This window comes from Accipiter gentilis, chromosome 11, assembly GCF_929443795.1.
Source record: "Accipiter gentilis chromosome 11, bAccGen1.1, whole genome shotgun sequence".
In the NCBI taxonomy this organism is placed as follows: domain Eukaryota; kingdom Metazoa; phylum Chordata; class Aves; order Accipitriformes; family Accipitridae; genus Astur; species Astur gentilis.
The window spans coordinates 4,066,106-4,091,422 of NC_064890.1; the positions used below are offsets into that span (position 1 = coordinate 4,066,106).

At 39.0% G+C, this 25,317-nt stretch overlaps 1 protein-coding gene across 6 annotated transcripts in view; it reads right to left on the minus strand.

The window, feature by feature from the left end:
• The window catches only part of MKLN1 (muskelin 1), a 106,194-nt gene that overhangs the window by 27,104 nt on the left and 53,773 nt on the right, over nucleotides 1-25,317 (minus strand). For all 6 annotated transcript variants that reach the window (XM_049814341.1, XM_049814343.1, XM_049814346.1 and 3 more), the window contains 3 exons: nucleotides 11,952-12,164; nucleotides 9,902-10,123; nucleotides 7,732-7,861 (listed from right to left, as the gene is read on the minus strand). In XM_049814341.1, coding sequence (XP_049670298.1) covers nucleotides 7,732-7,861; nucleotides 9,902-10,123; nucleotides 11,952-12,164 — 565 coding nt within the window. The remainder of the gene's footprint in view (nucleotides 1-7,731; nucleotides 7,862-9,901; nucleotides 10,124-11,951; nucleotides 12,165-25,317) is intronic.

The following is a 25,317-nucleotide window of genomic DNA, read 5'->3' on the forward strand; positions in this document are numbered from 1 at the left end:
TAGCTCACAACCTTGCATTGCTTCCTTTAGGACAAAGATGTCAAGGAAGTTTTTTGTATTTTCTAAATAGTTGTGGTATAATTACCAAGCTATTCTTCTGTTCCACCTTCAGATTTAGAAATATGGTGAAATACTGAGGATTCCAGCAGTTTTCATCATAATTCCCCGAAAAAAAGGTCAGCAAATTTGTTTGGCAATCCTTTTTGTTTGTTGTATAATTCCCCATTTCCTGTTTCCCTAGGCAACCATCCTTCCAAAATGTATTTGTGAAAAGCACGTGATCTTTGTTTACAGACCCTGTTTGTCTCATTTCTCTTTCTGGGTCAGTTTACAAAGGCTGGTAAAGGTTCCTGGCCTTCGATCAAGATTTTTGGCATGAAAAATTCTCAGAACTCTTGTATTTTGCAAATTCTTCCCTGCAATTAACTGCAAACCACACACACGGACTAGAAAACAAGCCCTACACTAATAAATCATTTAATATTGCTGTTTAAGAACACACAAAATGGTATTTTGCAAGCCCATTCTGTAATAGGTTTTGGTCTCCTACTTCACTCTTCTCATTTGGTAGGCAGGAAAGTAATAAACATCAATTAAAAAATTCTGAGCAGCATTTGGTCTTCTACAGTTTAAGCTCCTACTGAAATGCTTAGCAAAGCCAAAAAACCAAACATTTCTTAAAAAATAAAAAAGATCAGATAAGTCATTCTCAGAGTCCTGTCGACAAAATCCTTGCTTACGGTTTTACAGAAAAGAAAAGCCTTTGGAGCCCTGATCAGCATAAGCCTGCCTATTTTGACCTCCAATTTTGCCACAAAGTTTCAAAGGAAAATTAAGCCAGTTTATAAGCAAATGGGTGGCAGAGCAGAGAACAAAAGCAGGGAACAATGCTGGCACAACAACAACTACATACCTTGTTTTAGCTACAGACCACAAGGAAGTTTTTAAATAAGACTAATGAGTACTGTGAAAGTCACCCAATAAGGAAATTGAGAACAAAAAGACAATTATAGACTAAATATTGTTAATTTTTGAAAAGTATCATGTAATGTGTTTGCTTGCATAGTCAAGGACTAAATCATTGACCCAAAAGGATTAAATTCAAGGCATATTTGAGACATGTCTGCCAGAAGAGCCATCTAAAGTTGATCAGCAATTCTAATGTACATCGAAAATGTCTTTGCAACCCTATCTGCTGCTTTGAACATTCAAGACCATGCCAGGTTTTTAGAAAAAAAGCATGCAAATCTTCAGAGCATTAATACCTCAGGCTCATTGAAATGAAAATTATTATAATCATGAGAAATAAGGTTGCTATATTACCATTGATATAGAAAGCATACAAAACTTGTCTATGGAAGTCCCATCCCTCCTCCTGAAGTGTTAAATAAATGAGTTTTGCATCTAGTTTATGCTTAACTTCCTGAAGCTGAAATTATTTAAATAATGGAGGGAAAAGCCGCCAAAGGTCAGGGCCTCTTGAGTTTTTTTACTTGATAGTAAGAATAGGATTTATCCACAGCAACTGCAATCAAAACCAAATTCAGGTCAAGTAATTTCAGGCTTCCCTCAGCTGTAAATCAATCTTTTCTTCAGACTGTTTGAAATGCAGAATGTCTAGAAAAATAATATATCAAAAATATATATATATATCTTACATTTAGTAAGGGCCTAAGATAAGGAACAACTTACATAAACTTTGACCTATCTAAGCAACTGTGTAGAAGCCATATTTAAGTAGTGCCTTGGGCTAGACAAAGTTGACATCTCATTTTTTTTGCAGAGGAAGACAGAACTAGGAAGTTAAATGTAATTGATTAAAAAAAAACCCCACAAACCACAAGACGACACAAATTTGGTAAACAAGTGTCTGAAAATAAATAGAAAATAAGGCAAGGTACTACACAGTAAGAGGGAGATGCTCTGATATTTTAAACACAACAGAAACGACAAAAAGATGTTTACCAAGGAAGTCTGATCCTTGACAGAGCAAAAGGGCTACATAAAATCCTCACGACTGACAAACACTTCCACTAGGGGGTAAGAGAGCTTCATAATCTGCAAGTGCAGTGGACTCGCAGTAAATGCTGGATATAATTCAAATGATTGCGGTCAGCATATTAGAGAGGGACATGGGCTGTAAACTTGTGAAAAGTTCTTGTGATATTTAGCTAACAAATTTAGCGTACATTGGGAAGGAAATTTAATCCTCCATGGGAGACAGAATTGAACCTGTGACAGTAACTGATTGCTTAGGATATATTTTTTAAATTTTAAGACTCAGAGTAAAAAGTCATGAACAAGGGGTGAGAATCAGATGCAGTAATGCCAGCGCACTGCAAGAACTATTATTTGTAATGTACTAGATCCAAGGGGTGCATAAAGTCCTAAGAATGGCTCCATGGAAGATCCCTCGCTCTTCCACTTTGCATAAATGTAAATCAGCTTTGGAGCAAATCTCCACCGATTTCACACCATTCAGAGTGCCTCTCAAGCCCGGTGATCACTCAGGTCAGCTGTGGGCAGACAACTCGAAGGACATAAAGCAGCAACTGAGGACTTAGCCCTGGTTGTTTTGAACACAGCACTGGCCTGTCGCTATGCGATATTAACTTGGCTCCTATGACAATGCATTTCTGATTGAAGGGGAAAAGCTGCAGAGAGAAATTACTAAACACAATACAATCCCAAAAAGTCTAGTAGATGGTGAATCCTTTTCTTGTGCCGCTGCATTTTTTTTCCCCCCTGTAATCTCATTAACCAGTACAGGGTAGAAGGACAGTAACTAATTGAGAACAAGAAGTCTGAATCCTCTCTCCAGAACTTAACATTTTCATTTATTTTTATATAGCAAAAATAAAAAGCTCATGGCCTCAATATTTGAAAACAATATTCAGCCACACAGGCCTTGAGTTAGCAGCTAGTTACATAAACAAGTAGAAATTCCTGAGAAAGCTTTGATAAGATGCTCCATAACCCTGCACAACATAATTTCCATTTAAATGTAGCACATTGGAAAAGCTTTTCTACAAAAGTGACACCTAATTGTGAAACAGAGATGTTCTCACTACCTCAGTCCCTACTTGCTGGCATTTATTTGATCACAGTGATCACTTCAGCAAGCTGACTATTTTTTGGCTTGTATGTGCAACCAGCTAGTTATTTCAAGCACACTGTTGGCTGCTGCCAGTATCTAAGCAAGAAAACAGAGCTTTTACACAGAGGCAGAGTTTGCAAAGCAGTAAATCGGAGTTCACAGATGCGGTTCTCACAGTAGTAGAAAGAAGTTTGGAAATTAAATCTCATCTCTCACATTCAAGGGTATGCTATAGCATGTTTTTAAACATGCTTTGAAACACAGCATTGGCAAAACAATTATATAAAACTTGTAGACTACAGACCACCTCTGAAGGATTTGTGTGAAGGATAATTAAGGGCAGCAAGTTAATTGACAGCCTTTTAGTGCCACTTAAGTTATGAAACCCTCAGAACACGTTACTCCTAATACCACTACAAGTGACTCGCAAGTATCTGCCCTCCTTGTGAAACCTTGTGATTAAAAAACTGGAAGAAGCTACATCACATGGATATTGTTGTTCACCAGAGCCTGGCACCTCCCTGATAGATTAATTTTTAAAAACCAATAGGTCAGCAAATTACTCCATACCACAACTTGTAATCCATATAAAACTGAAGCAGCACCTCGCACGAACTTTAATGGAGCAAACCTTGATGAGTGATAGAGATAGCATGCAGGCCAGCTGTTGACACAGCAAGATAATGATTATCCTCTTGGATTTTTCATGATGAGACTGCGTTTGGCAGTCAGCCAAGGAGCAGCTAAGACAACCATTTGAACAGTTTGGCTGTCATGTTGAAAAAGCAGTAACCCAATGTCCAGCACTCAGTTCTCTCCCAAGCAACACGAGATTTTGGTAAAAACAAGTCAGTTAGAAAATCTGAATGGAATTCTGCTGTTACGTCATCTCTATAAAGCACCTGAGTATTAGGGGACTGCCTGCTCTGCTCCTCACCTTCACTGTCAGAGGAAAGTATTTTGAGACTGGTTCAGAGAAGCACCTCACAAGATGAAGAGCACATGAAGTCCCTCACTAAACAAAGTGCTTCCAAGGCAAGACATGTGCTGGCCACTGGCAAGGTAGACCTTAAACTGAACAAGGGCAAAACATGTCAGATGTCACAAACAAGATGATCAAAATGAGATATTCAGACTGCTTGTCTGAGCTGGATCCTGGCCATGTTGAGCAAGCTGTGCTATCTATTTTGATTAATGTTTTTCTGACATCGTCTTGTTTTAAATCAGGATTTCCTGGACAGGGCTGTGTTGCCTCTGTCCGTGGTACTTATCCATGAAATCTCCCGTCTGCCAGGTGCACAGCTCTGGATCTGGAATGAGCACCTGCCCCAGCAAGAGACATGGGATCTTCAATGGTAGCTAAAAAATATTTGCAGTTTGCCCATAAGAACTACTTCACCATTAAAAGGAGCCACAAGAACATTTAACGCTTGTTCTTATTCAGCTTTGGAAGTTACTCAATGCCAAGGGATCCAAGATGATCTTGATTCTCTTGCAGAAGGAAATTCTCCCTCTGACCAACAGCTCTGACACCACCTGAGTCAGGGCCAAAAAGGATTATCACAGGAACCTTGACCACAAGTGTTCTCATTATCTTCCTCAGACCTGAAATGACTGCCTGTGATTAGTCATGGATTGTGTGCTAAGCAAGTCAGGCAAGCTGTCAGTCCAGCCTTTTGAAGACATCTGATACGGGTGGCACCTCTAGACCACGCGTACACTTCAGAGATACCCTCTGGCATATGCATGTTGGGTTTGGGTTTTTTCGGTGGTGGTGTTGTTGTTTGTGGGGGGGGGGGGTTATAATTAATTAAAGCATACAACTACTCTAAAAAGGTTTGTTCGTCAACATACACATTGCTGCCTCTCTTCCAATCACGGGCTCTATTCAACTGTACTCACTTCCTGCAATGTGTACCACTACTGCCTTTCTTCACATCCAACTCTATCACAGTTGCATTCTCTGCTCTTCTGTACCATTTTGTCCATTCTCTAGCTGAACTAACAAATTTCTTGCTCCTAACAGTTATCATGCACCATCCCTAATGGCCTAATTTCACTGCAGTGCCCTCCTTTAACAACTAAGAGAAAGCACCAGGTTTTTAGATGCAATGAGCTGGAGAAAGAACCCATGCTCACTGGCAAATGGCATCTGCCAGACATGAAGAGCTGCAAGGCTTGCCCATGTTCAAAGCAGAGCAAGTCAGGAGACATTTTTAGTAGGCAGAGCTGTGTGCAAACCCATGTTTTTTATAAATTGTACCTTGATCAAATTTGAACTTTTCCCAGAAATGAAAAAAGCACATCTAAACTTGCTGAAATTATTGTTCTTTACTCCAAATTAAGAAAATTTAAGTGATACTTATCACCCAATATTCTCACACACATCAGCTATACAAGGAAGTGGTTCCAGGATCAAAGGCACAACTAAGAGCAAAGAAACACTGAACAGCATAAATATCTCATCCAGAAGATGAGAGCAGCAAAACCAACCATCATTACCATAGTTTTCTAGCATTCTAGCATTGCAACAACTCCATATTACTGATAATTCTTAACTATCCATTTTATTACTTCTTTTTTTTTTTAAAGTCTTCTCACTCCTCTAACAAATTTTAAACAAATACACAATCAAGTCCTTTTAGGAAGGGTAAAAATCAAAATAGCTCAACTAAGAATAGAACTGAATGCCACATGCAAGCCAGGAACTAAAAGTAATCATGGGACTTTAAAGGAACATTTAGGTCAGGCATCCTCACCTTGACTCATCACACCGAGCAGCTTAAAACTTCACAGCGACCAGTCAGGGAGTCTCTTTGTTCATACAGATCAAAATGGTATATCACTACCTAACAAGAGCCCCATAAACGACTTGCTTTTGGGGTGAAAATAGTGCTGTCAACATTTGCTGCCTGAATGTAACAAGCATTTTGTTCTCTTCCTGTTAAAATGCAAATAATCCTAACATTTTCTTTAAAAAGCAAGGGAAACATTCAAATCTGTTTATTTTCTATACACAGGAGAACAGTAAACTGAAAATCTACTCGTGAATTATTTCCAATGAGTCATTTTCTTACAAAGTCAAAGTCTACTTTACCACTTCGGGACCTGTGGGAATGGGGAGGAGGGCTAAATACTATAGTCTCATTTGCTTAACCAAACCTTGCAGTTAATGTACTTGCTGAGAAGCAGAGCTCAGTGTCTTCTCCAGCCATAAGACAAACTCGGTATCTTTAAATCTGAAGTAGACACAGGTGTCAGCTTAAAGCCGCATGTTTTAAAGCTTCTGGCTATAAAGAAATGTAGTTTTAAAAAAGCAAAATGGCAGAATGCTAGCGATTTCATGGAAAAAAAAATCAAGTCTTTGAAAGCTCTAAGGACAACAAACGGTGCGTAGGTGTGTGTAGAGCAGCATCAGACAACATGCAGGCACCTTAATAAAGACGACTGTCAACAATACAAGCTGGTTCTTTCTTGGAAGCACTCAAGTAAATAAATGACTCCAGAGAATAAGAGCTTGGGTACTCTTCTCCCTCATTGGCATAACTAAATTAATGAGCAAACAATAACTATCAATAATTTACTTGAAAAGTTCAGCAAAATTACTTGCTAAAAATTAAGCCTGATGAAAATAAGGAGGGCAGCCTAAATTCAAGATAAATTAGCTTCCTGGGATTTTGGTAACTGGAAAAAGAAAAAACAAGATGGGGACTAAATATATCCAATATGAGAAATATTCATAACTTCTGTAGTACACAATGCAACACAAATTTCAACTTCTGAGCTGTATGCTAAAAATCAGGATATTTGCGACAGGAAAATGATGTGCTTATATATGCAGAAATCCTTTTTGGAAAAAAAAGATCGTTCTTCTCTATGTCATTGAAAGAAAATGTACAAAATCGGTTCTTTATGGTTACATTACAATGCCTTTTGGGTGGTTTTAAAGGTTTCTGCTATACAGAACTATGCCTACTGTATATAGCTCACATATATAGTGGTATGAACCAAACAGGACTGAAGCCTTGCTCCCTCCTCTTGGTTTTTTTTGGCCCTCCCTGATAATTTAGTACAAGAATGACAGGACAACAGGCCTCATCTTTCTAGTCAGCTCCTGCCACGCAAAATAACCTCTGTCCCTCTACTCTAATTCCTTATCTTTGAGCACCCTACCTGCTTTTCTGCATCTCAAACCAAGCAGATTACTTCTATTTTATGGCATCTTTCACTTGGTGAAAACTAGAGGGAAAAAAAAATTGCTTTCTCCTTTCCTGATTTAAAGGAAACTATTTTTTCAGCCTTTTTTTATTTTTGGTCTTTGCTAGAGTTTCAATAGGAGATATTTTTAGTTCTTATTTTGGTGAAATTTTTTTCTTTTGGAGGTGCTACGTGGTTTCACACATCAATTATTTGTATTGTGCTGAAGACAGTGAGTGTCAAATGACAGGAAGGACAAAAGAGCTGGCATAAGTTTAACCTATATACTGTGGAGTTTTTACTTGGGTACGTAGGGCTAGTTAAGGATGCTAACCTGATACCACAGGACACTGAAGCTGGCCTTTCACCTACTTAACAATGTATTTCTCATTTGTACCAAGGCAAAGAAATTAATATGTAGTTATATATACTCTTACCCATCCCTGAATCTTTCTTAGTGCCATCTGATATGATATCCACATGATCGCTGTCTACATCATAACTGAAGAAGTCATTCAAATAAGTCTTCGATCTCTGGCCACCAAACACATATAAGCAGCGATTTTTCTAGAATGGAAAAAAAAAGTTTGTCTTCACAAAGCTCAAGAAAGCATGTTGGCCAACTGTGACCATTAACAGAAACATTAATGAATCAGAGAGTAACAGATATGTTTCTTGTAAATTTAAAATCATGCCTTAACAACCAGGTCTGCCAGTTATAATTTGGTAAGTATCTTTTACTGTCATCTCCACAGAGATTCACAGGGAACAGTTATGCAGAACAGGGTATTATTCTCAAACTCAATAAAAACTTAAGAATTCTTGATTGGATTCTTGAATTTATGACTTCTCAGTTTCAAAAGCTAAACCATTAAGGACTCACAGCTTCTACACCCCAAAAAGCCTCTTTAAAAATGCAATTTTAAAGACTTCTTTTTCACGGTCTATATGAAATGACAAACCTGGATCCAATAGAGTTTCAGCTCCAGAGTGACTAGGCAGATTTTACAGTTAACTATTGTAGCCCTATCTGATCAAGCTATAACTTCAGAACATTAAAACAGCAATTCATTTTAAGTTCAATATAAAGAATTAACAGCCTCCATGCCTAAAACCTATTAGATCGTAACTTCACTGTTAAAAAAACCAAACACACCAACACGACCCCCCCCCCCCCCCCAAAAAAAAAAAAAAACAACCCAAAAAACAAAACAGGAACAAAAGACAGACTGTAAGAGAAACCATCCAGGTACCAGCACATTACTAAACTCGGAACAGGCAAATGGCAAGGAGAAAGCCAAGAATAACAGGTTTATTACTTCTTTCAAGTTTGCCAAGTGGAAAGTCTGTAAGAGGCATTATTTTTCTTTCAAATGGTTGAGAAAACAGCAAAGGACCTAAACTTCCATGACCTGTGCTTACAGAAAACTGTATTCTTATGTTTACCACAGACACATACTTGAAAAATCCTCAGGTAGCTGTGCAGAATTTTGTGTGGCAATGTTTTTCACCAGATTTTAGAGAGCCATTCAAAACAAGAATAAAATCGAAAGCTCTGAAAGCACAGTATTCACTATAAAAATTCTGATCTTTCATTTGAAAGGGAAAGAGAAATAAACTCAGTAAATTGTTCAAAACTGGCCAGTTTTGAATCGGTCGTATCAGTACACACTCAAATGCCACAATATTAATTTTAAACTCTGACTTGGGAGTGGGAAGAGCATTAATGTCAGCAAAACTCTACAAACTCCACTTACGACCACCAAGAAGCTGCAATGTAAATTCAGTGCAGAACTGCCACTGCACTACACCTACCCACACAAGCATTCCTGCTTGATACCAATCCCCTCCGTACTACGTTATTCCACTGAAAACACCTATGTGGAAAGCTAGTCCAGAAGATATATGACACTAACCATCCTCCCTTTACCACTCTCACCCCACAGTTCCAGTGTTCTGCACTTAAGCAAACATGGGGTTGATGAGCACAACTGGAAAGGCAATGGAAGGTGGTTTTTAATACCCAATACTAAATAAAATGCTATACACACCCTGCCCCCCACCCTTTTCCATCAGGCTCTGGATGCACTGCCCATAACACCCATCTGTGCCCAGCTGTTAACAGCTGCTCAAGACAACAAGCAGCAGCTGAGTGCTCAGCACAAAGGAATGAGGCCTGTGCATCTCAATACACACCCGGTAAGCCCCTGCACTAGTCAAGTTTACCATTCCAGTAACTACACAGGGTATCTGCTAGACCAGAAATTTCTAAAGTTGCTCTACCAACTTTAAAAGAAAAGCTCTTTAGATCAAATTGAACCGTAGCCTTTGGGTCTATTTGCCATTATTCAAATAAAATCAACTATTTAAAATTCACCTTGCTTTTTACTTGAAATTTTATTCAGTTGAAGTCATGAAAGCTCCAAGACTTGAATTAATACCACCTGCACTTACCAAAGAAGCATCAGAATGTCAGTGAATATAAAATCAAGTGAGACAACATACCACTCGGGAGATTAAAGAGCTTCAAACTTGCAAGAAAAATCAAAACCATATGTTTTCCTTAAAGTCAGGCATCATAAATCAAAGTATGGTGTGGATACTTACAGAATGGAACAACATACAGTGTCCTATTCGGGACTGGATATCCTCAGGTCCAGCATTACAGGAATCCTCTCTCAAAAGTTTCCATGTCTGACACTGGCAGTCAAAAGCAAACAATCCACTGAACTGCGGTTCACTGGCTCTGCTGTCATCAACACTGCCATTGCAGGTCAGAATTCTGCCTCCAAAAGTATATATCATGTGTTTTTCGGAATCCATGCACATCTAAGTATGAGAGAAGTAGTTTTAATCCAGCGCATTAAGACTTGAACACTCTAAGATTAAAGATTAAACATCCCTCCTCTGCAAATAACAGCTAGTAAATTAGACAGTACTCTGCCCATCTCCTGAACCTCTAGTAAACAGAAAAGAACACGTCTTCACGGTTGACAGGTATTAATCTCAGAATATTAATTAAAAATGTGAGTCTAATTTCAACTTATTATTTAATAAGCAAAAAGAAAAGACTAAAGGTACCCCTTCATCACCTAAAAAACTTGCCTCTAGCTGCTCATTTCAGGAAAAAAAACATTTAGAGTCTTTCACCAGAATTCGTAGCCAATTCTGCCAGAAAGTTAACAGAATATCACCTTTGACAATGGCTATGTAAGGGAAAAATTCAAGATCACAGCTAATTTACTGACCACCACTTAATCAATCCAAAAATCAGCCTGTGATTTGTCACTCAGATTCCATCCCAAGCATGCATTTACTGTTAGCCCATTACTTCAACATAAAGCAGGGACATAACTTAGCCAAGGATTTTTTATGAGACTGCAGCAGAAATATGTTTATCCCCAAAACCTGAATTCAGTTTATGGCACACAAGAGCTGCACCGCATTACAAACCAGACAAAACTCCCTGACTCCAGGTGATGTTTTCAGACACAGTAAAACGCAGAGGGTTACAAAACACCAGAGGGGAAAAAAAACCCAACCACCAAAACAGACAAGATTACAGTAAGATAGAGATGCTACTCAGCAAAGCCTACACAAAACAGTTCTAGTGCAGCATATTTTCGTGAAGGTTAAACAAAAACCGCTATCACAGTAGGTACTGAGGGAGAGAAGAAGAGCAGCTGCAGATTGATAAAGAATTCAGGGAGGACATTCTTTCCTAAGAGACAGCAGGGAAAAAAAAAAGAAACCATTTCAGAAGCAGGCAAACAAGGTACCCAGAGTAGCCTTGCCAGCTGACAATTTACTTTTGCCTTTTCCCCAACACCTGGGAGACTGGTATTCGTTATTAATAGAACAGAAAGACTGATTGGCTTTTGTTCTGCAGACAACACGTATCTTTAAATTTTGGTGTCAGCAGAAACACATATTATGCTGGCAAACAACAGCTTTAGTTACAAAACAGCTAGTACCAATAAAAAGCAGTTCTTGGGCTGCTTTAAGAATGAGTACTGATGTGCTGTTTCTTGGCCATGCTTTATAAAAATCAATTAAGAACAAAATACCTTTTTCAAGTACACAAAAGCCATTAAACACACAACAGAAGTAAAAAAATATTCAGTTTGAACGCACGGACAGGTGTGGCTTTTTAAAAGATTAGTAGCCACTCCTCTAAGGTGTTTCAATCTCTACAAAGCAAGCACATTCTACAAATTTTAAAAGATAACCAATTTTGAAAGAATCCTGATCCTGTTGGCCTCATTTCAGCAGCTTGCTTACAGTATTCTTCTGAAGGTACCATACACAGCTTTGCAAGTTGTTCCCCAAAGTCCTCTGAGTAACCAGATCTGCAAACCCAGCTCAACGAGACTGATTAAAACCAGATGAACTGTTGCTTTGAGCTTTAATAAAATGTGTCTTACTAAAATGAATTCGTTTACAAAGGTTTTTATGACTCTTCTGACTCAACTTGATTAGAATACCAGTAGTCAGTGGCATTGGACAACAATACTATTACAATTTAACTGAATGCAGATCACAGCCTTCCTCATCACTCCTATGTTACCCAGTACAGCACTTCTAAATTGCAGGAGGCTATGATCAAATTGATTCGCAAACATTGAGAACTTGCACTAAGAGTATCGGTGTAGCTGACCTGATGATCAAACACCAGCTTCGGACCTCCATCTGCTGCAGTGTCTTCACTTAGTAACATCCATGTGTTTGTGTCAATGTCATAGCGATAGAAGTCACTTTTCAGAGATTTACTGTTCCTCACGGAGGAATCCAAATAGCGTCCCAGCGTGTAGATCTGCCTTCGTTGAATGTCAATGCACATCTTGTGACAAGATCGGGCACTAGGACCACTCTAATAAAGAAAATGACCAGAAAAATAAAGTGAATAATATATTTACTATTGCTCCAGGTAGGACACTGCACACTCATTAAGGGCAAATAAGTACTATTGGCAACTGGAAATCCTTTGAGAGTCAAGAAAATCCCGATTGTAATCAGACAAATAAAGGATCAATATATAAGTATCTATATATCAGGACATTCCGTAATTTCTTTGTCCTTTAGAAAGACACCAGCAAAAAGCTTAACACATTATTATTTTTTATTTTTTTTTTTTTACAACAAACTCATGACTTGAAGCCTTTTTGTAAGATTCCTTAGAAAACAGACTGCTTCCTCCAGAAGTGATTCTCAGAGGCATGTGAAAGCTACTTGATCTTTTAAAATAACAGAAGTTGATGCACATGAGAGGCAAATTAAGATGTCACAGCCTATAAATAACTACATAGGAAGAAGATTAAGAAGTGCTCTATTACAAGAGCCTCTGTTTTATTAATAGGCTGTTTTCTAACAGATCATAACCAGACACTCCCACAAGCAATCATATCCCGTAATGGGTATTTGAAGGTAATAAAAGCACTCCCTGTCCTTCACAAATAGATACGGCCGTTCCAGTCTCCAACTACAAGAAAGTTTCCCACGGTAAGCAAAACTGCCATGAGTTATGATCGTCAAGAGAAACACAGAGGGCCCCTGTCAAATTATTATGTGCTTATCCATCCAGGAGTGTTCAACTTAAATCATAGAGTAATTTATTCAGTGGCATTACAACGATGCTACGCATTACTGGGCAGTATCCTTTCTGCTTCCCAAATCTAACTTTGAGAGCCTTCACACGCTCATCTTGAAGCATAAGTGATACTTCTGTACTCCAAAATACTAGAAATCAAGATGTGCGAAGCCTGTTTGCAAAAGATCAGACAAAAGAAAAAGTAAAAACTGTCATCATGCTTATAGATAAACTCTGTAGTTTTTTTGGCCTTTGTTTGCATAATTTTGGCACTTTGTAAATGAGGATGCCAGAACAAGGCTGGCTAGCTAACTTTTGAGAGTCTGGAAACCCACATGAAAACTGAAAAGACTTCAAGTGGAAAAAGAGGTAAAATGTACAGAAGACTGAAGTATGAAAGAAAAAAAATCTATTAAAATCTGTTGAAAAATAAAGATTATGCCATTAAGCAAAGATGTAAAATAAATCACCATTTATTAGAAGACTTAAAGAAAAGTAGCCATGCCACACCAAATAATCACCACAATATTTGCTCCAAGTGCTACCAAATACTGCCTTTACAGAAAATGAATCTTCATAATTTTACCATTTAATGTAAAAAATTATGCTGAAATTATTACTGAAACTTAAAGTATACTGATGAAATATATTTCACTAAGTTGGATGAAATATGAAAGGAAGCTTCACATTTGTGTAGTCAAAACTTTACTACTCATGTTATAGAATTCAATTTCTTGATTAAAGAACAGTTGCAAGAAACTGTTTACAGCAATTCAAACAACAATCTGAAAAGGTAAACTTAATTGTTCATATTTTGTAAATATGAAGCATTATGTCAACAATCAGTACAGCTTTGAGGATTAGTTACTTCATGGTAATTAAGATAATTTTCTTTTCTGAAAAAATACTCATAGCACAAAACACTAGCATAAAATCCTGAAATGCAGCAGAAGTTCATTCATTGCCTTTGGTCACAAGAAGTTGACAGAAAAGGCAGCAACATACTTTATCTTGTTCCTAGAAAATACAAATCAGTATCTTCCAAAGGACGCTGTTCCAAACACAAAGTACCAATTTGAGTATTCACAAAGGTTGCTCCTGATTCACAAGAAAGTAAGCCCAGTAGAGAACATCCATCTCTAGTTATGCAGCTGCGACACTTAAGGATATGCCACTGTTCCCCTGCCAAAGAGCACATAGTTGCCTTGGGACAGCTGCCTTGTAGATGAAGCATTAAGACCCACCTGTGCCTCTTGACTCTCCCCTCTTTGTCAGGGGAAAAATTGCAGTTTTTTAATTGAATGAACCTGCTGATTTAAGTATCTTCCCCCACTCCCTCACCTCTATACACTCAATGGGCTAAAGTAAATCCTACTAAATTTGCTCAGATAACATCTTTGGCACTTTCAGGAATAAATCTCAAATTTATCCATCCCCAGACCTGCCTTGCCTTGAAGAAAAGCTGCACCTTCAACTGAAATTTGTTTAAGTACAGACATAAGTCTGAGACACTTAGAACCAGTTTCAAGCCATTGGCACCAACAGCAGCGGTACTAGACTGCCTAAGTATACAACATACAAATTTCAACTCCTAAGACTATGTTAAAATAAGAAAGAATTCAGGAAAAATATCTTCATTCTTGAGATATGCATTGGTCACATCTCACACAGTAATATCCGCCTTTTTAAAGAGCTATTAAAGGTTTTAAGATTCACCATTTCATCTATACAGGCACAGGCACTTCATCACCTCAAGTCCACTTAAGAACTTTGATTTCACCAGCTTGCAGAGCCTGCCATAGCATGAACTATCTCTTGTAATAAAGAAAACTTCATCCAATTCGTAATCTTTTCTCAAAGAAAACTGGAGTTATTCCTGCATATCACTTAGAAGATCACATGGAACCTGCCAAAAGCTTCCAATTTAGACTACATGTTTACCAATATGAGTAAATAACTCCATTAAACAGTGGTACACATTGGTTTGACACTTGAGGCAGAAAAGGGAAGAGGCCCAAATCTGTCTTCACTTGAAAACTACTCAATTTGACCATGGAAGTCCTTGTAATATGTATATACTTCAAAAGGGGACACAAAGTCCATTTAAAAAGACAGATATGGGCAGACACTGAAAATGAATAAAACACTTCAAGGCACATGTGGTTAAGTGAATCAAGAGCCCGTGGGCGGTTGCAAATGTTCATTCAAAGACATGTACATCATGCGGTTACAATAGCAAGCCTGTTGTTCAGACAAAGAACACACTGCCACAACTTGTCCCAGAGAAAGTGACCCACCAAATTCAAACGGGAAAGAATCTGTTGATTCCAGAAGCGTTCCGAGAACTTGACCCCTTATAAACAACAAGTGAGAAAAATTAACCGTGATAGACATGACTCTCTTGAACCTACAGTTGAAGAGATCCAAGTATGGTTAGAGAGCAGGAGAACAACCCTTTTGTCCCCTCCTGCCAGGATGTAGGTTGGTTGATGACCCATGAGTTAACATCCCGAGGTGAGTGGATCTTACTAGAGATCTCTATACCCTTATTCGATTTTGGGCCTTATCACCAAAGATAAACTGCAGACACACAAAAAGTATCTATTGTACTTGCTACTCCTCTAAAACTACTACCTGCCATTCCCAAACGTATTTGCAGCTAATAAAGACAGTTCCACCCGCACACTGATAACCACAAAAGGTTAAACAAGCCCAAGCCTTCTCAAGCAGAGCAGAAGGCAAATAACAGTTTTGACCAGTTTCCTTTTATCTACTTCTGTAGTTACCTGAACTCATAACAAATCAATGCAAGACTTCTTGTTAAATGCTTGTTCTTTAGATCTAGTTTCACCAAACTGTCTTCAAAGTTGTTCGCACGTGGGATCTACGTTTTTGCAGGTGAAGCGTCAAGAACTGATTTACTGATTTAGTAGAGGTATTACTTCCCAAACAGAGTGCATCTTAGTGAAAACAGACTCTAGTAAGTCACGTCCAGCAACAGTGCCCAAACGATCTGAACAAACGCCAGCTTTGGGGACTCTTTCCAATTCTCATCAGGAAGCTTCTGGCTCACACACTTCAGAAAACACACGTGAAAGAAGCTTGTGACTAAGCTAAGTTCTTATTCAGATGGTAAGCAATGTGTTACGCTGCTTTGGCCAGTCCCTCCGTTTATGCCAAGGCTGCGATGGCAATAGTAAAGCATTAGCATATCACATTTCTAACCTACAGGATACCAAACAATACCAAAGATTACTAAGCATAGGCACCATTTGGTTTCTGTGGAACTCAGTAAGTGCCCACATGGAGCTAAGACTAGCCTGAACAGAATGGCTCTCTGCCACCCAGCACCACCGTACAATTAGCACAGCATAACAACAGCTACAACAGATTAAACAGTGTGTGCCATGGCCGTGTTTGAAAGCGCTACAAAATACCGAGCTTCTATGCCCTACTCTAATATCCTTCCTCAAACAGGTTGGTCTTGATGCAAGCCTTCCAGTTTCTAAAATACAGATAAATGCCCTGATGAGGGTGGGATGATAGGGAAAGGGAGAGATTATGTACAGCTAGGAGTACCTAAAGACAGGCTTTCAATCCTTTAAGCGCCCAGGAGCGACCAAGGCCAAACAGGATTTTTTGGTTTCGTCAGTGCTACACGAAATTCAATTGTGCAACGCCAAGTGAATACACAGTATACTTTATGAAAAGCCTTCTCAACATGCTAAGCCACTTTATAAAATCTAATTAGAGCTTTCTTCATTTAACTTGCAAATGCTGAAAGCAATTATCCCACTTAAGGACTAACTTACAAAACGTTTTCAAAAAGCAACACAACAGCACCGAGAGACAACACTGCCTCCTTAGAATAATTGATTTGTTCCTATACAGGAGAGAAAGGATTGGGACTCAACTCCTTAGGGTAGGGTCTCCTCAAATAACTATTTATGCCTGAATCAGCATGCATCATCTTAGCAACAGCATCCTGGCATGCTCTGCTAAGGCGCAAACATGATAGCCTTCATTTTTTTGTTTTGTTTTTAAATAAACGTCCTACGAACCTGCTTTAATGTGAACAGGACTGCAGGAAGCCAGTTCCACTCCCTGTCCCACCCCCAAACAAAAAATGGGGGAGCTTGGCTTCTTTTGATTATCACAACCTTCTGCAAATAAAGGGGTTTCAGCTGCAAGAAAATCTGTTTTATTCAGACTGATCCAGATGAAAAACCTCAGGAGCAAGCCTGGACCCTGTTCAAGAGTCAGGGAAATAAAAACAAAGAACAGCTGACTAATTCTCCCTTCTTGGTGCTGTAAAAGACTGAATGGAATGTGAACACTGCCTCCAGTATAAAGTTCAAAAATAAGCGTCATGAGGTAAATGCTCTTGTCCTAAAGCAAACTAGGACGAGGACATAAAAAGACACAAACAACCTACTTTGTTTCCAGTGCTGAGATCAGGCTGTCATGCAACAAATAGTCCCTCCTGCCTACACACAACTGCAGAGATTAATTGCTCTCATTTCCCAGTTTCAGAGTATAATTCATTTCCTCCTCCACCCCACTCCCCCCAAAAAAAGGAAAAGTTCTCCACAATCTTGAAAAATGAAAGGAAATGCATATTATTCTTAGCATTCATTCAAGTCCATACTCTTTTTAAAATTAGAGCTTGTTAGTGCTTTATCAATGCCAGTCTTCAGCTAATGCATACTCTCAAAATGTTTAATCTAAGCTGTAGCTCAAAATTTGCTTTACTCTAGACGAGTACTAAATTCAGCAAGAGAAAAAAACTACAGCCATACACAAAATAAAACACTTTCATCCCATACCAGTTGCTTACAGAAAGCATTTTAAATTTCTCATAACCTAAGGGTGCCAGAAACCTAACAAGAGTTGAATCTGTTGGGTTGTACAGTAGCAGAGGGCATTTGTATTGCCCATCAGCCCAAAACACAAAGAAAAGCAAGCAGAGGCTGATGTATTGGTTTTGCTTCTAATGTCCATGCAGTCACCAACCACGTGCCAGGAGCACCAAGTCATGAGAGGGAACAGGGTCTTGCACATTCAGTCACAAAACCAGAGCATCGAACAGCACTCATGGCCAGAGCAGCCCAGCACAGGCACACGGGTAGGGCCGTGCACCGTCCATAAGGGTTTCTTAAGTGTGCAAGACCCTCCCATGAACGGCATATCCCAGCTACTTTTTCCTACCCTGTATGACGGCAGAAGTCAGTGCTACACGTGTCATCTGATGTCAAGACTTGACAGCTCTAGCACTAGACTTAAAAACCTTTGAACGTCACATGGGGTAGATACAGCAGAAGATTAAACTAGGATCTCAAATGTTTCTAGGAGCACAAGATGTGAGTCTAGCTCCACAAAACATATTCTGGATGCTGAATATACACTCCATTCATTCAATTACCCTTCAAGTTTGCCTTAAGTAGAAGCTTAAAGCAGCATATGAAGCTAACAGTTACACTAGGTCAGCAGCCACACATCTCCACTCTAATATATTCTTGCCGCTACTTATGGAAGATAACAGATATTCCAACTTACTTTTACAGCTGCTGTACCAGCTATACAGAATATTCTTTGAGAGTATACAAGTTAAATATGTTCTGCCAATAAATATTTTGGGAAGCCTATTAAATAGATCAGAACCTGGCTAAGAGTCATGACGCTTAAAACTCCCCAGGGTGAATAGTGAAAAGCCAGAGGTCTACTCAATTTTTCACACAAAAGAGTTAAATGTCTTATGACAAATACTAGATTTGGATATCAAAACGCTTCTGACAAGTATTTGCAAATAATTAACTATTAATAAGTCTACCCACAGCTAAGACAAGGAAGATATCCTTCGGTCAGGCAGTTGACATAGCATTTGAGCTATAGCTAATCTGCTTACAAGTGCCCTACTATAGCAATGCAACTAAATAGATTTAGTTGCAAAGTCCTTTCTGGGCATCTGACTCAGACATGATGGAGCAGATTAAAGTCAGAGGCAGTTTTTAGCACACAGTTTTGATTCAGCTCGTTAAGGTGGGAAAACAAACAAAAAAAAAAACAGGATGAAGGGGGTTTGGTTTTTTTCTTCCTAAAAGCATACATACATTTGGGATAGTCCTGATTTCTCACTGTTGATACTTCATGGCCTCAAGCTGAGCCTTCCACAAAGAGACTTTTTCTGCTTACACTAGAACTAAAAAATAAATGGCCCGGTGTTCTATTTTTGAAAAACAGTTCAATGAGCTTATAAGTCAAATGATTAAGCTCAGAGATCATACGACATGATCCTTACGATCACAGTGGACTGGATTTGATGACCCATGAGGGACCCATCCCTTCCACTCCTACATAAGACTTTAAACAGACTGTTTGCTCCATCCTTCAGGGATCAGTACAGGTTCATCACAGCACAGACTCAGTGCACCACATGAGCATTGCTATGAAAACGAAGAGATGCTTAATGTTCTGTTCCCATGATACTGCCTGTTAAAAATTAGTCTCTCAGCAGGCCTGCTTGCAGAAACAACCAATTCCAGAGTATTTTCATAAAGGAAGGAATGAGCACATGATCTATTGGCTTCTGATGAACCCTGATTAACACATCTCTGAAGAAATAAAGTGTGCCCTATGAATTCACTCACAAACTTTCCAAAGCACTGATATTCTGCTTTTGACAGCTGTGTTGCATGAGTTTACCTACAGTGCCGAAACAACTTTGGCAACCGATGCCTGCTTTACTGCCAGTGCAGCGGAGCCACATGCCTGGGTCATTTCTGAGCTATGTGCTCTTACTTGGCTTGCTCTCACACCAAGGTACCATCGAGGCCTTCCAGCAATGCGTAACACTTGTGGATCTCATGTTGCAGTAAACCAAGGCATCCTATGACGAAGAGAATTTCTAGGCAAGCAAGTGGAATAGTGGAAAGGGGAAAAAAACCTCACAGAGCTTCAAGCATGCAAACAGCATGAAATAATTCTTTCATTTAAGTGAAGCAGGTTGCAGGAACACGTACGAAGGTCTTGTTTAGGCTTTAGTTTACAAAAATAAGTCACCCAGCCTACGTGATTCAGCTTACAAACGCAAACGAGAGAAGCACTGAAGTAATACCCTAGTACAAGACAACCTTGAGGCAAAAGGACAGCAATACTGTGCTATTTCTAACAAAAGACACAATTTACCTGCAAACTGATGGCTACTCACACTGATACAACACGAATAAAAACGTAGCTTCTTAAATTCTAACGAGTAAATTGTTGCTTTGGTACACATCAACTGCTCAGCTTTGCTTTCAGTAACACTGATGAAATATAACAGATGACCCACCACAGAACCAGAGCTTTCACCAGCTCTGAGAGATGGGCCCTCAGGACAACATCCCTCGTGTGCCGAATTTAACTAACCCCATTAACAATTGCAGGATGTTGAATGAGGTCATTTTTGCATGCATCATAAGTTCACACTGTCCTCTCATTACCAGTAACAATGGCTAGCGAAGATCCAGCCAAGAGAGATTTTTCCATAGATGCAAACTATTCGGCTTAGCTACAGTCACATTTGCAGACCAACAGGCTAGCAGGCTGAAAAAACTAGTCATTTATGGACTGTTTATCCACAAAGATGAGGATGCAGCAAGGCTAGAATTTTTGAAGGGGTTTTTTTTTCCTAAACTAATTGTCCTTGAAAAGCTGGTGATAAACAAACATGAAATTACAAGTCTAAATACTTTGACAGCCACAGGCTCTCAGATGTTAATGAGAAAGTGAAGACAGTCTTAAACAGATGACAAAGGAGTAGTTTGTACCCAGAAGTGTTAGAAAGTCATAAAAGTGGCTGTATAATTTTTCCCCTCAGGCTAACCCCACGGCTATGAGATTGCCATCTCAGGTATACAGCTACTAAGTACAGTTTAATGCAGGCTTCCTCTGTTAGCTATTGCAGCAACATGGCAAGAGAAAAATATAGAAATATATCAGAATAGAATATATTTGGCATTGAAAAAAAACCAGAACTGTGGAGACAACCATGCCTTCTTTTGAACTAATGACAGATAAGGAAGGATGTAGATTGTGCATTTTTTGTTTATATCACCTTTCAGCTATTCTCAGAACATAATTTAGTTATCCAACTGCAGGAATCGCACCAGTTATCACTGGAAGTGAGCACACAGGTAGTCTCTGCTGTCTCACAGCCTCAGAAACAAGGCATCTTCAACTTTGCAATAATCCACACAGGAAAATCAGCCAAGAAACAGTGCAAGTATTTGCACTGGAGGTCTGTGAAGCACCGTGCATATATTAAGAAGACTAAGTATAATGCATGGCAGGAAGCATATGTGGACAAGCTTTTAAAGACAGAGCACTGAAAACAAAGCATACATGGGGCAATGCAAGGACTAGAACCCAACAGTTCCTGAATCCAAGTATCAGTAAAGTCTCCAGCACATACAAGCCCTGGATAATTCATGGACTAAGTCTTATTAAACATACAAAGTTCTTTCAGGTCTGAGAACTCAACATATCAATGCACTATCCATTCTGCCAGTATATGTTCTTGAGACAGTCTAGAAAGCTTAAGTCCTAATTACCTCCAAAACCCAGTGGCAGAAATACATCACTAGCAGCAAGGTCCACAAAAATTTACTACATTTTCAAGCATGTAATTATCCAGACAATTTAGCTAAGAGTTTGTCTATGATACTACTTGAGAATGCTTCCCCTATGTTACCATACTGGGATAACTGATATTTCTTCAGGGATTTCTGTATTTGTACAGCTTGAGGAAAGTTGATGTAACAGAAGTCTTTCACAGTCTAGCTGAAATAAGAGACTTCTCTACTTCCGAGGCAAAGTTGATCGGTGTGTGAAACTACTTTCACCTTGCTGGCAAAAGAATAAGCTTTCCTCCCATCTTCTACCCCCACATACTCTCCTGTTTCTTTCAAATCCTTCTTCCCCATCCATTCAGTGGGAAATGCAGGGTTTCAGCAACTCCAGCTGGCTTGCCTTACAGGTGTATATTTCTGTATCTTTAAAACCCAAAAGGATATAAATCAGCATTCCTTATAACAGTATCCATCACATCACTAAATCCTTACCTGAAAATTCTGTAATACTTTAAGCAGGTGAATAACATGCCATCTTCCCTGAGATGCATTCACAGCCACCCTAGCGTGTCTCTGTATACTGCCTCATCTGCAGTTTACAGGGAACTGGATGATGCAACAACTTCCTAATAAAGTCATATAAGTAAAATAAAGCTGCATTCCAGATCAGAGATCAGAGCAGTAAACTCATCATAAGCTAGAGTTGAAGTGGTGATTTTTATCAGAACAGAAATGCCACAAACCCACTTTGCATGATGCATTACTTATAGGTGTAAAAGTAGTTTGCAAGCTGCACGCTTTGCAAGTGAAGGCTTTATGATGGTTTGGAAATCCACATATAATCTGAAGACTGGCACACACAAGCTCCAGGACTGCCAAAGTTTTGCAACCTTCAGAACACTGTGCATAATGCATTTATTTAAGTACTCCCTTCTCCACAAGACTGACTTCAACATCAATGTGTGGAGGAAAGGGACTTCCACACATTGAAACATCTGGTGTTCAGAATAACTAAAGTTTGGCTGGTTTTCTGCACTTTTTTATGCTGGAAGCAAGAACTACATGCACCTAGTGATGGAACTGAATAACTTAACACCCAGAGCTGTTTTAAAATATGAATGATCTTTTCTTTAAAAAAATGTCAAAGTTAAAAAAGACAAATAAACAAGGGTTAAAAGGACAAAGCTCCTTAGGCACACAAGGTAGCATAAGCAAATAAGAAGTTACCTTTAAAAGCTGAAGATCTTTTCCAAAAAGTTTACTTTAAAAAAAAAATAATCTCAAGGTACTCTTCCCTCAACAGGGTCTTTTTGTTTTAGGCTGCCTATGTGGAAACCACTGGAGAAGTCAGGCAGGCATATCGGAAAGTCTCTAACATTTTGGAGAAAGCAAGAGAGGCTAGAACACTTTAAAACCATTATGCTACTAAGCAGGGAGGAAAATAAAACATTAGCATGCGATATTTAGGAACTGCCTAGAACACTTTTCATTTGCTTCACTTCAGCATCTGCCTTCTTTGTCCCTACTTTTGTAGGCATTTACACTATTTAGGAAGCTGGCTCAGAGGTGTATCTGCAGTATCCAAGTTTCTATTGCAGGCTTTTAGGGACAGCTGCTTTCTCCCTATGTGCTTTTGTGGCACCAGGCATCTTGTACAACTGAGCATCTGTATAACTGGAACTACTCAGAAGTAGGACATGGCAGATTCAGTATATTAGATCAAGTCCATAAACATCACAGTATTTGAAACAAAAAAAACCCTCAAGTTACTTAAAGTGTCTTCCAAAGTGTATCACCATCTGTGGGAAGAAGTCAATATTTGAGACTAGTTCAGTTCCTACACTTAAAACAGCATAGGGTAAAAGCTTTACATAGATAAGCTTACATATTTCTGCATTACACCAGGAAAAAAAACCCCAAACATCAGCCATAGGTGTCACAAACGCTTACAAATACATAAAATGCTTGTGGGGTAATACCATGTTGGAAGCTTTGGGTAAATTCAGCCATGTCAACAAACGTAAAGAAAAGCATGCAGACACCATAGAAAATTTAACTCAAAATACAGTAGCAGATGAAATTCACCCTGGCTCTCACTATTATGAGATCTTTCTACACTTGTCAGCTTTCACTTTCAGTATCCAGGAAAAGCACTTGGTGTTAGCAGTAAACTGTCACCTAACAATACACCGATTTTCTATATCGTTTTGAACCTACTGAACAGTAGGCACTTGTTGACCTACGCTTTCCTTCATTGTGAAAAACAATTTATCCTCTCAACCAGTTAACCCATGACAAAGACCTTCACTTGTACCTTTGGCAAGAAACACTTAAAAAGTTTTTGAGAAACACAGTGTCAACTAAACCTAACCCATTTATACAATTTCCACAACCTTCACAGAGATGATATGTGAGCAGGATTTTCCTCTTAAAAAAACAAGAATGAGGGTGAGTCAACATACCATATTTACAAATATGCACCACAGAAGCTACCAAGTTGTGTAGTAACACACTGAAGGGAGATCCTGTAACTCTTCTCATGTCTCTAGGAAACACTGAAACAAGACACAAGAATACTAGTGACATACCAAATATGCCAACTATCACAATTCTTTATTCTCCCTTATCAAATCTCCAGAGGCATCAATATCCCTCAGCATTTTGATCCCATTTAAAAATCCACATAACTATCAATTTATATCAAGCGAAGTCTTTCCTACAGTTCACTTAAATTGTCCTCCTGTACTGAATTTCACTAAATTGGCCTTCAAAAGAGAAAGTTGCTGCTTGGAGACCAGAAATATTAGACATCAAAACACACACATTAAGTTTCTCTATTAATTGATGCTGGCCTACGATCAAAATGCCCAAGGAATGACAAGGTTTGTTTTTTCAAAACTATTTATTCCCAAACACCGGAGAGGTCTACCGATCTACACCCACTAATAAACCCCTGGAGACAATGGCATTTGTCAGAACATTCCACTTTGGTCAGGGTAAAAACCCTTAAGGGTCTTAGACTAAACATGTTTTGGCTATGCCTCATGCCAACTGATTTGTAGAGCTGTTGCGTGTTTGAGCACTCCAAGGAGAGACACAAGGGCCGAAGTTGTGGGTACAGTTGAGAGGTCATGAGCTGCTCCATGGTGCATCTCCTTGGAAGGATGCAGGCTTGGAGGAGGATGATTTGACAAGGACTGCAGGAGCCTTGCCGGATCCATACACTGAAGGGATGTTAAGGAAGTTCTAATTCAGGTCTGATTGTCTATCAGCAGCTGTGGTATGTACGCTGGAAGTTCAGCCCAACACTGCAAGCAGGTCCTGTAGACCCCCCCTTTTTAAGACTGTAAGTGATCAGCTACTCCAGCAGTGCTGTGAGCATTTTTTCCTGACGTAAAAAGGACTATGGAAAATTAGCTTTCGTAGTCTAACTGTTAAAAAATCACAGATGCAACTTCAGGTGACAAAGAGCCATTTTTCCAGCTCACTGGCAAATTTTGAAAAACAGCAGCAGCAGAGTTTACTGAAAAGGTCACGCTGCATCGCAACAGAAGCTACCAGTACCTTTATCCCAAAAGCGTTACTGCATGTTACCCCTACAATAACATTGGGTAAGATGCAACTTTTATCATATTCTTTTCTTATTCAAGCTTAATTATTGAGTGGCTAATTTAACCACTGTCACCAATTAATTAAAACAAAAGAGCTAGAAGCAGAACCAGGACAAAACACAACACAAAAGCAAGACTAAGTCCTACTGGAATCTACTCTGAATATTTTTTAAAATTCCATGTCAACAGACATTTCCTTTTAGCAAATTGTTTGTG